This window comes from Misgurnus anguillicaudatus, chromosome 12 (genome assembly GCF_027580225.2).
Source record: "Misgurnus anguillicaudatus chromosome 12, ASM2758022v2, whole genome shotgun sequence".
Taxonomy (NCBI): Eukaryota; Metazoa; Chordata; class Actinopteri; order Cypriniformes; family Cobitidae; genus Misgurnus; species Misgurnus anguillicaudatus.
In genome coordinates this window covers 25,312,617-25,324,282 of record NC_073348.2, presented here as the reverse complement: position 1 = coordinate 25,324,282, position 11,666 = coordinate 25,312,617, and the positions used below count along the sequence as shown (strand labels likewise).

The 11,666-nt window shown below is 33.8% G+C and overlaps 2 protein-coding genes across 7 annotated transcripts in view; one reads left to right on the top strand and one right to left on the bottom strand.

Moving 5' to 3' along the window:
* cadm2a (cell adhesion molecule 2a) overlaps positions 1–11,666 on the top strand; it is a 670,454-nt gene that overhangs the window by 466,309 nt on the left and 192,479 nt on the right. The gene's annotated exons all lie outside the window — the stretch shown is intronic.
* Positions 3,019–5,768, bottom strand: LOC129447008 (uncharacterized). Of its 2 annotated transcripts, none has more exons than XM_073874217.1 (5): positions 5,394–5,768; positions 4,257–4,757; positions 4,046–4,173; positions 3,871–3,977; positions 3,019–3,770 (listed from the first exon to the last, which is right to left on the bottom strand). In XM_073874217.1, exons 1-5 carry the CDS (start codon positions 5,539–5,541, stop codon positions 3,635–3,637), a joined length of 1,020 nt encoding a protein of 339 aa, XP_073730318.1. In that variant the 5' UTR covers positions 5,542–5,768; the 3' UTR covers positions 3,019–3,634. The 2 variants fall into 2 exon arrangements, with proteins under 2 accessions (XP_073730318.1, XP_055064538.2); XM_055208563.2 differs by having other exon boundaries at positions 3,023–3,764; positions 5,394–5,764.

Here is an 11,666-nt window from a genome sequence, read left to right as displayed (position 1 = left end):
TTCAGTGTTGATATGATGCTGACTGTGACAATCATTTATTGGATAAAAATCTGTTAAATTTAACGATTTCTTACCCAGTGGTCAGTGTGCTGCCATCAACCCATTTCCATCTGCCCTCTACATCACCGTCAGAGAAACCAATCCAGAGTCTGTCCCCATCAGTAATCTTTTTAGTAAAATCCTAAGATGAAACAGCACATTAATATTATAACACAGAGCCTTTATCTGTTTTTAACTGACCTACTATCATCTGCAGTGTTACTGTAAAATGCAGCATTTTGTCAAATCAACATATTTTCATGCTACTTTAAATAAAAATATAACATTTTTTTTTAAATAAAAAATTCAACTTGTTTTTATAAGTTATGTCAACTATTCACAGGTCAAAACTTAAAATAGTATGTTGAACTTTTTTCACTCACTTGTTCCTCTTTGTTGTTAATGATGATCAGATCTGCTCCTCTCTCTCTACAGTATCTTCTGCTCTCAGTCCAGGTCTTCTTCTCAAATGAAATGAAGTACAAACTGGACTTATAGTTAATCCATCCATCTGTAAACACACACAATTAAGCTGCCATAACATTTTCGACCATACCGAACCACACAATTTGTTGCAATTACAAATGTTGTGTACGTATCAACTGCATTCTTGCAATATTGAATATTTTAGATTACCACAAAGATGTGTCCCCTGTTCACTTAGTTTACTGATATTGTTATACTTGGCTATTCTTTCATCTCTTTCGTCTTTAAGGTTTTTGGTCTTGAGGTGACACTGGTGATTGTTTGTATAGATCAGGACACGCAGCATTATGTTTGCAGTCAGTAGAAGAACACACAGCAGCACCAAACACACTGCAACTGATCTGTAACATCTGATTCTCACACGATCACTTCCTGAAGAGATGACAGATATGAGGTTAAGCTTTTAATATCATTTATTTTACCAGCGTATTATGTACAGCGTAATAAGGAAACCACACATATAAGCAAAGAAATTAAAGTTATTACCTGTGGTCTGAAGTGGTTGTTGAATGTTTGTATCGGTGTCTGTCTGGTTCCTACAGTCATCTCTACTCTCCGGGATCTCCACTATCATCTCCACTCTCTCTGTCTCCATTGTCTTTAGCACAGACTTTAGCTTTTTGTATGTTGCTGCTCTGCTATTCTCTGCTTGACACAAGAGAACATAGCTGATGTGAGATCAGTGTACGTGAAGTCCAAAGTCAAGTTACCAATAAAAACAAAAATACTTTAGATCTGTTACCTGTAGCTGGTGTGTTAAGTGTATTTCTGTACTGCATGCTAATGCATTTGAAATAATGACTGGTAATGTATTCTTAGAACAATAGACTGCTACAAAACCATATGTGGGCAGTGTGTGACATAAGATTGTGTTAATGCAACATGTACACAAAAAGCTGCTTATACAATGATGCACATACACTGTTAATCTACAAAAATTCATAAAAAATAATTATATTTTTATACTGTATGATTATTCATGCAATTTAATATATGTGTTGTGTAAAATTATATGCATGTGTCATGAAGGCCCTGCTGCAAACACATAGGATTCTCACATGAACCTCATAACGGACTTAAAATAGAGAGCCATACCAACTCGCAGCTCAAGATTAGCTCAAACTATAGCGTGAGTTTTGGGCGGAACTATATATTTGTCTTACCGTTTTTAACGTTTGTTTGAAACCTACCTATCTTTATTTTTACTTGTTTGCACAGATACAGAGCTAGCAAACACAATGCTTACAATATCCCAGTTGCTCTATATGTACTCACATTAATGCACAACACCAAACACAATATAACAATGACTAGGTGCAACTACACTCAGCATAGACAATACAGATCATCAATGATCCTTTCCAACTCTGTGAAAAAAAATAAACTAAAATAAATATGACGAAAGAAATGTCTGCATACTTTAGTATGCAAACAAAGCAATGCAGTAACACAATCGACATCTGGACATCACCACTCCATTTTCGTCAGTTACGTTATAATGTTTTTTTAAACCTAACAAGTGCTACTGGAACAAAACCTTTTTAATAATCTCTATATATAACTAAAGAATTGCGGCATTATTTCATAATTTTTTGACATCATATTAGGTACAACATTGTCTCTACAGTTTAAGTTACTATTATTATTTCCTTCATCTAAACCAGTCAACATGTTTTACATACAAAGTTTCAGACATGCGCTCTGTCCAGGTATAAATTCTACTTACCGTAGGACTTAAGATGCCTTTAACTTCCAGCTTTGTCCCTTTTCGGCTCACTAGTTTCAGTAGACGAACACACAGCAGCACTAAATACACAGTCTGTAACATTTACTTCCTGAACATGACCAACAGATTATTGTTCATCTGATCCATTTGTACATTTCTATTTGATTATGGTCTGGTTTTAGATTCCCTCTTTTCAAATTAGCTTTATTCTTCTTTGTAAATGTTTAGGATATATATTTACGCAAAATATACAATAGACATTTCCTAAGGGCTTACAAATGAACAAACTGTAGCACTGAATGTGTGTTTGGTTTCCTGTGCTCTCTGAGTCTTCTGTTCTTCTATAGACGTTATGACTGTTATCTTCTACATTGGGATGGACCTTCTTTCTCAGGGTTGGGTTGGTTGAATTCAAAGCTTCAGGACTTAGATCAGCTCTTTGTCTGTTACATGATCAGCAGAAAGGGAAAGCTGTTACCAAGCAGAGGATGTTCCACTGGATTGTGGACACCATCGCCCTTGCTTATCAAATGCAGGGCAACCCATGCCCCTTTATTTTAAAGGCTCAACCTTCGAGAAGTGTTGCATCATCTTGGGCATTAGCTTGTGGTTCCTCGCTGACAGACATCTATAGAGCTGCTGGCTGGGCGATGCCTAACACGTTCATTAGATTCTATAGTGTTTGCATCGAGCCGGTCTCCGCTCTTGTTACACAGTTGTGCCATTATGGAGCTAAATTAGTGCCAAAAAAACTCAAGAAAAGTTTGTTGTTCTTATGTATTTCTGTTTGGTTTGAAAGTTGTTTCTTTAGCACAAGCAAAAACAACACATGAATGTGTGACAAGTATAGTCAAAGACCATGTGACCTATAAGTGAAAGCTGTTAAAAGATGTTACAGAACAAACATAAGATTCATAAAAATGTAACAACTTGTATGTGCTCTCTGTTTATTAGGAATAAAACAATAATGTACAACAAATGATATCACATGTACATGATTACAATGATAACAATTTCATGTCTATAAATGTATGGATCAATCAGGACCTCAACAACAGATTGATGAAAGGTGTTATGGTGTTAAAGGCCCTTGAGGTGAAACACACACCTAAAATTGCAGAAATATATAAAACTGTAACTTTAAAAAAGTTGGATGCTGTCTGAGACTGCTGACTCCACTCATTTTTAAATGATAAAATTGAGACAAATATTAGGATTAGGATGCTGCGACATCATAAAACAAAAAATGTTATTACATACAAGCAATTATGTTTACTGAACAGATTTACTACAGAGAAATATTAAAACCAAAAATTTTATTTGACTTAAAATATATTAGATGTGTAAAAAACACAAAAAAACTTTTTTCACATTATTAGCAGCTCATTTTAAAATGTTTTTCTCACAAATCCATTTTTGAGGAGCATTACATGAAAAATCATACCACCCTGATGAATAAGAAAAAGCACAGTTGTCCCTTCTCCCACCATTGGGTTCCCTATAGGCCCAGAATCTGAAACTACAGATCATCATTAGATCTTCAGTGTTGTTTTCTGTGTGAAACTGACTGTGAGAATCATTTATTAGATAACAATCAGTTAAATTTAGTGATTTCTCACCTAGTGGTCAGTGTGCTGCCATCAACCCATTTCCATCTGCCCTCTACAGCAATGTCAGTCAAACCAATCCAGAAATATTCTAAACTGGAAATGGTCCTAATGAAATCCTGATGAAGATGAAAAAATGAGAAATCATTAAATAACATGCACCAAATACAAAACCTCTTACACTCACTTGTTCCCCTCTGTTGTTAATGATGATCAAATCTGCTCCTTTCTGTGTACAGTATCTTCTGCTGTCACTCCAGCTCTTCTTCTCAGAAGAAATGAAGTACAAACTGGATTGATATTCTTTCCATCCGTCTGTAAACACAACCAGGTCAACTACTCCCATCCACAATGAATTATGCAATTTGTGATAATGTTCATATGTTTTTGTACAATACCTGCTTTTAGAATCCCCATTATTGTATTTTTCTGCTGAGTTAACTGATCTCTTTGGTTATTAAGGTTGTTATTGTTAGTTAATAATCTCTCATTTTCTGTTGTCAAGTTTTTTAACCTTAATAGTATCTCCTCTCTCCCATTTGTGATGTTGGTGTATTTAGTTAGTAGCTGGTCTCTCTCTTCTGTGATGTTGGTATATTTGGTTAGTAGCTGGTCTCTCTCTTCTGTGAGGTTGGTATATTTGGTTAGTAGTTGGTCTCTCTCTTCTGTGATGTTGGTATATTTGGTTAGTAGCTGGTCTCTCTCTTCTGTGATGTTGGTATATTCAGTTAGTAGTCGGTCTATTTCTTTTATGATGTTTTTGGTCTTGATGTTAAACTGTTGATTGTTTGTATTGATGAGGACACACAGCACTATGACTGCAGTCAGTAGAAGAACACACAGCAGCACCAAACACACTGTAACTGATCTGTAACTTCTTTTTCTCACATTCTCACTTCCTGTAGATGACAGACTTACAAATTAATCTTCTTTAGACACAGTTGTGCTTGAATGTTTATGAACCTTTAGAAATGTCCACAACATTTCCATTTGAGTCTTTATTAACTTTACTTTATTCTTCTTTATGAAAATCTGACAATGTTCAAGTCATATTTATGCAAAAATATACAGTACACATCACGGCTGTAGTACTGCACTGGAAAAAAATGACTTTTCTTATCTTGTTTTCAGTAGAAATATCTAGAAATTATTACACCAAGATGTGTTTTCTTGATGAGCAAAATGACCAATTAAAATAAGTCTAGATTTTAGACAAAAAAATATACAATTTAAGTGAATTTGTGACTAAAACAAGCAAAATGATCTGCCATTAAAAAGAAAAACTTATTAAAAAAGAAAACTTATTTCAATAATTTTTTTCTCACCCCATTGGCAGACATTTTTGCTTGTTTTAAGCACAAATTCACTTTATAAAATATTTGTTTTTGTCTAAAAACTATACTTATTTTCTTAGGTCATTTTGCTTATCAAGAAAAAGCATACATTTTGAGAGATTTCTAAAAATTAAGTAAGAAAGTCATTTTTTACACACTGGAAATTTGTGTATGTTTCCATAATTAATTGAGTCTCTGTACCTGTGTGTTGAGATGTTTGGTTTCTCGTGTTGTCCGAGTCGTCTGTTCTTCTACAGACATTGTGACTGTTTATATCATCTACACTGGCATAGATATTCAGCTCCGCACCATCGGTCGCCAGCGTCTTAAATTTCACCATACTGGCCATTTGTTTGCAGTCTGTTCTGATTTAATATACTGTAACAAAGTTGTTCTTTATGTTAAAATGTCCTGCCCTGCTGTGAAGAGTTCTGCCTTTGAGCTTTTACTTACATGGATCAGTGATACTGTAACACTTTGGTCAAGAACATGTGGTATCCTATTGGCTGGAATTTGTTTGTGATGTTTTTTCTTAATAATAACTTCCTTAAATAGTCATTTTTCTCAACAAACGAAACCAATCAGAAATGCAATAGACTGAGACAACAGCTTGCTTGCTAATGTAATGTAATAAAATAAATATACCGTAATGCAAGCTAAAATATGATGTTACCACATAAATAAGATAATATTATAGATTTTATACTGCATAATAAAAAGTATATATATTTAAAAAAAAATCCTTATATATATATATATATATATATATATATATAAAATGTTTATAGTTTATAGTTTATAGTGTGAGTGGTGTCAAGTCTGTAAAACAGGTGCATTGGCATTGCATTTATTTCAGGCAAAATAATGTTTATTCCATATGTAGAGAAAATGTGTTCATGTAGCATCATCAAACAAAATAGACCAAAAATATACGTGAAAATATTTCTATACATTAAGCTGATAAAGTAATTACAGCCCAAATGTAAAACCGATTTGCTGTTGCTTTCATTGTATTTTTAAGCCTGACATTATACTTCGGTTTCAGTCGGTTGCATTGCTCAGCTCTTTTTTTGCTTGTATTCCATTTAACAAATTGTAAGAGCAGCAAAGTAAAACCTCTTGTGGTCAGTTTGTGACATCTAAGATCATATGACATCCAAAAAGTACAAAAATATTTAAAGCTTGGGAATAAAGCACATTTTACATAAATGTGTACAGATCAGTTTCTGGCCCCTGTAGTAACAGACTCTTTCATTCCTCCAATAATGGCTTCATGGATCAGCAATATTATCTCAACCAATGGGATGAGTTTACAAAACACTTTGTCCATCCCATCTACATTATTTATTTTTTTATTTTGTAACAAATGTGCATTTGGAACAGACTGATCTCACAGAAAGTTGGCATGAAAATTGGCATGAAATTCAGCTTTTTTCATGCCTTTTAATGCATGAATTTCTGTGAATACACTCTAAAAACAAACGGTGCTATATAGCACCAAAAGTGGTTCTTTGCTCGTAATCATAGAAGAACCGTTTTTAGTGCCATATAGCACCGGTGAAGCACCGGTGAAGCACCTGTGTAGAACCATATAGTGCTATATAGAACCAAATGTGGTGCTATAGTGGTGCTATATGGCACCTATATGGTTCTACACAGGTGCTTCACCGGTGCTATATGGCACTAAAAACGGTTCTTCTATGGTTACGATTCAAATCAACAGTTTTGGTGCTATATAGAACCGTTTGTTTTTTTAGAGTGTAGTTTCTCATGTCTGTTGCACAACTTTCTCTTTCATTTCATTTTATGTATTGTTTTCTCATAGGTTTTTCCTATTTTCTTACCATTGTCGCTTGGGGTTGGGGTTAGAATCACTTTCTGTTACATTTTTAGACACCCTAATCCTAAATCTGACTCCAACCCATGCGACAATGATTTAAAAACAGTAAAAAATTTAATAAAAAACAAAACATAAAATTACAAGTTGTGACACGGATATGAAGAACTATTTATAGAAACTTGTGCGAGTGACACAAAAAATTAATTTGTGCTCAATGCACGAAAAAAAGCTGAATTTCGTGCCATGGACACGAATAAATTAATCTAAATTTTTGTAACTACAACACGACTTTCTGTGAGATCATGTTGACTATTTTCGGTTAGTTATTTCAGAAAAAAGAGTACCAACAAAGTTGTCCACTTCTGTATGTTTAATATTTTACGTATACTTTACGCCATATTTAGCTGTATATGTGTAAAGCTTATAAAGTAGCATAACATTCAAAATTGTGTTCAATTGATATGAAAAAATTCTAGTTAAGACTGAAGACAAGAGAGTAAACCACATGTTGTAAAGCAGGTATATTTACAAAATACTGGGTTATTTTCAACCCATGAATTTTTGCTCAGTTGCATGTTTAACCAATTGTTGGGTCAAATATAAACATTTTACAGGTTAATTTTACCCAACGTCTGGACTTTTTTGACCCAATGCTTTGGGTCTGCATCTTCTTTGTTCATCCACATTGTCCCATGAGTGTATATTGAGATGAAAGTATTTCAAAGTACAAAAGCGCACAAAATATATTCTGCTCAAACCATCTAATTTGCATATCTAGCATGTGGTTTGGTGTTGCTCAGTTTCAGTGAACTTTCTCTCTTTTCATAGAAGTCTAGAGCAGAGGTCTTTAATAAAAGACAATGGTATACTACATGATTCATCTATTCTTGTTAGATCTTAGACAGAAAATGTGTAAAATTAGGTGTTAGGTAAGGGTTAATGTACATTCAGCCAGTGGTTTAAAATAAACCAGAGTTTGTTTACGACTAAATCTGCGTGGGCAAGAGAAAAGAGATGAAGTGGAGAGATATAACATAACCTAAAGTTAAGTAGCTAAAATGCTGATAAAAGTTGCATATGCAATGTCTCACATTGCAATATATCACAAAAAAGTAAATAAATTTTACAGATAAATTAAAAGTAGTTCTAAACATACTGTAGGTTCAAGAGGAGCCTAAACATTCAGACCTATCCATCATCATTATATTATTGCAAGAGGCGTTCAACTTCAGGTTCACTCTCTCTAAAGGTTCGGAGCTCAGGTGCAGAGCTCCCTTCGAGGACAGCAATCCAAGTTCGTTTACCATAATCATTAAAACTGAATGCGCAGAGGAACTAGTGAACTACATATTAGTGAATTACCTTAAGCACCAGAGCTACAGATGTGACACATTCAAGTTTTTTTATTATAAATGAAATTCTCAGCTCTTTTTATAAACAGCACTCTGAGCAACAAAATGAAACCATTTGTGGTCAAAATGTGAGATCACGTGACAAAGTTCAGAGCTGCATATGAAGTAAAAAATGTGTTTATCAGCAATAAAGCAACATGTAGACTTTTAGTACCAATGAATATTTAAATTAGCATTATTTACGTTTGAGTAATAAAACAGAGAAGACCAAACACACATCATTTATGCCAGTAGATGCTAAACACAATTTATTAATATGAATCGTGTGAAACAAAAGGTTATTTGCATAATCACAATATAGAAATGATTCAACAGAATGATGTATGAAATGTTATCTCTTAAAGCTTCTTTTACCTTATTTCAAAATATTTTTCTCACAAATCCATTTTAGGGTCGTATTACATGAATTATCATTCCACACTGATGGATAAGACTCAACACAGTTCTCCCTTATACCTTTATAATTGTTGGGTTCTCCAGGCGCCCAGAAGCTAAAACAACAGATCATCATTAGATCTTCAGTGTTGTTTTCTATGTAACATATTGACTGTGAGAATCATTTATTGGATAATAATCAGTTAAATTTAGTGATTTCTCACCTAGTGGTCAGTGTGCTGTTATCAACCCATTTCCATTTGCCATCATCATCACTGTCAGACAAACCAATCCAGATGTGTTGTATGCCAGCATTCGTAATAAAATCCTGAGAACAGACAGCAAATTTATAATAATTTCCTATCACCTGCAGCAGATACAAAAACTTTTTTCACTCACTTGTTCCTCTTTGTTGTTAATGATGATCAGATCTGCTCCTCTTTCTATACAGTATCTTCTGCTCTCAGTCCAGTTCTTCTGCTCAGATGAAATGAAGTACAAACTGGACTGATAGTAAATCCATCCATCTGTTAACACAAACAGTCTAAATGCTAAATCTTTTTTCTGATCACACTGGACTATTAATTCATCTCTCTCTTTTGCTATGTTGGTATATTTGATTCGTAGCTGGTCTCTCTCTTCTGTGATGTTTTTGTTCTTGATGTTAAACTGTTGATTGTTTGTATTGATGAGGACACACAACACTATGACTGCAGTCAGTAGAAGAACACACAGCAGCACCAAACACACTGTAACTGATCTGTATTTTCTCATCCTCACATGCTCACTTCCTAAAGAGATACACATATGAGGTTAAGCATTTCATTCATGTTTTACTCTTTGTTTTTAACAAATAAATGAAAGTCATTACCTGTAGACTGAAGTGGTTGTTGTCTGTTTGTGTTGGAGTCTGTCTGTGTCCTGAAGTCGTCTCCACTCTCACAGTTCTCCTTCATCATCTTCATTGTATCTCTGTCTGGTCCCTGAACATCCGTCTTGGGCACATGGTAATAAATGACCTTTGATAGTTCAGGTCCGTTAAAGTCAAACATCATGAGCATGTGGTAATAATGAATCTTATTGCTGGGTAGTTTTTGGTCTTTGCTCTTTTCTGTCTTCTTCTGTTTTAAACTGAAGCGACAGAACGGAACTGATCTGAAATCAGTGTGTGAAATCAAAACTCTGGTGACCAATAAGAGCAAAAATATGTTTTATCTGTTTACTTCCGTGTACAATCAGTCACATCCTTTCTAAAGTCTCTGAGCAAAAGATCTAACAAAACTTGGTTTAAAGTAAAAATAAAACCATTTCTATGAATTGCATTGAGACAAAATAGGAATTTTCATTTTTTTCATTTGCTATATTATTCTCCACATCATGAGAGTTTTATTTAATATCTCCACCACCCGAAACAACAAATGAAGTTCACAGTTATTTGATTACACTTTAAAATGAAATGTTACTGAAATAGTTTACTTTTCGTAAACACATAAGATGTTGCTTGTATGTTTCACACCTTATTTTTTGTTTTGCTCTCTGCACAGAGAAATACTGTGAAGAGGAGGAAGGAAATGAAAGAGGAAAGAGCAAACCTCAAATCAACTTTTTCCATGTGGTCACCATACCTTTAAAATGTCAAAAACATGTACTTTGGTTATGATATGCAACCATAAAGCTCTTTGAGGAATAAAACAGCATTGTAGTTGTGTTTCAGTTGGTTGCATCTCCTTTTTACACTTAATACTGTGTAAACAATACAGCCTAATGTGTACAACATTGATCACAACAATCTATTTTTTACCCACAATGATGCACAACATGAGATGCAGACTAAAATCCAATCAAACGAATAAAGTTAAAATAAGGTTAATAAAGTGAAGAGAGGTCTGTGGTACGGACACGGAAAAATGCGGAGATCCATGACAATGACACGGATAAATTAGCAAAATATTCTGTGACAATACCACGGACATTTGTCAGATGAAGTTGCCACCCCTTATCCACCCATCTCTGTGTTATTATTGAAACTTTTAACACAACTTGTGTCATATTTTAACACAAAATCTAGACAAAATGACACATAATGTGTTTAAAATATGTGTAGGTTAACTTGTGTACAGATTAACCAGTTATCACCATGAAAATAGCCATAGATGCTGAAATGACGTTTGAATAAACACACAAACAAACAAAAAAGAGATGGAGTGGAGAGATATAACCTAAAGTTACTGTAAGTAGCTAAAATGATGATAAAAGTTGCATTTTTCCTCTCACATTACAATATGTAACAAAAAATTTTAATTAAATGCACATGTAAATTAAACAACATATTAGTGAATTAGTAAACTCTTTTTGTAAACAGAAGTTCGAACAACAAAATGAAACCAACAGTGGTCAATGTGTGACGTATGAGATCATGTGACAGCCAACAAATACAAGAAACATATAGAGCTGCATATGAAGTGATGAATGTGTTTATCAGCAATAAAGCAACATTTAGACTCTCAGTTATATTTGAATATTTCAAATTAGCATTATTTTCCTTACATTTGAGTAACAAAATACAGCACAGATACAGATCTACCAAACACACGTCATTTGTGCTAGTGGATGTTAAATGCAAATGAATTAATATGCTGTGACAAATTTATTAGTATGAAACGTGTGAAACAAAAGTTATTTGCATAATCACAATATAGAAATGATTAAATATAAGTTTTGCTATAAATATATATTTAACTTAAAGGAACAGTATATAAGAAATTTATATCAATTAATCATAAAATGGCCCTGATATGTCACTAGACATCAAGAAATCATTTTAATTTCAAATACTTATATCACTGA

What these genes read in the sequence shown, in the direction of transcription:
- LOC129447008 (XM_073874217.1), bottom strand. Translation starts at nt 5,541, where the DNA reads ATGGCCAGTATGGTGAAATTTAAGACGCTGGCGACCGATGGTGCGGAG. An exon ending in TTAACAACAGAGGGGAACAA is followed by an intron (nt 3,978 to 4,045) that starts GTGAGTGTAAGA and finishes CATCTTCATCAG; the next exon opens with GATTTCATTAGGACCATTTC. An exon ending in GGCAGCACACTGACCACTAG is followed by an intron (nt 3,771 to 3,870) that starts GTGAGAAATCAC and finishes GATGATCTGTAG; the next exon opens with TTTCAGATTCTGGGCCTATA.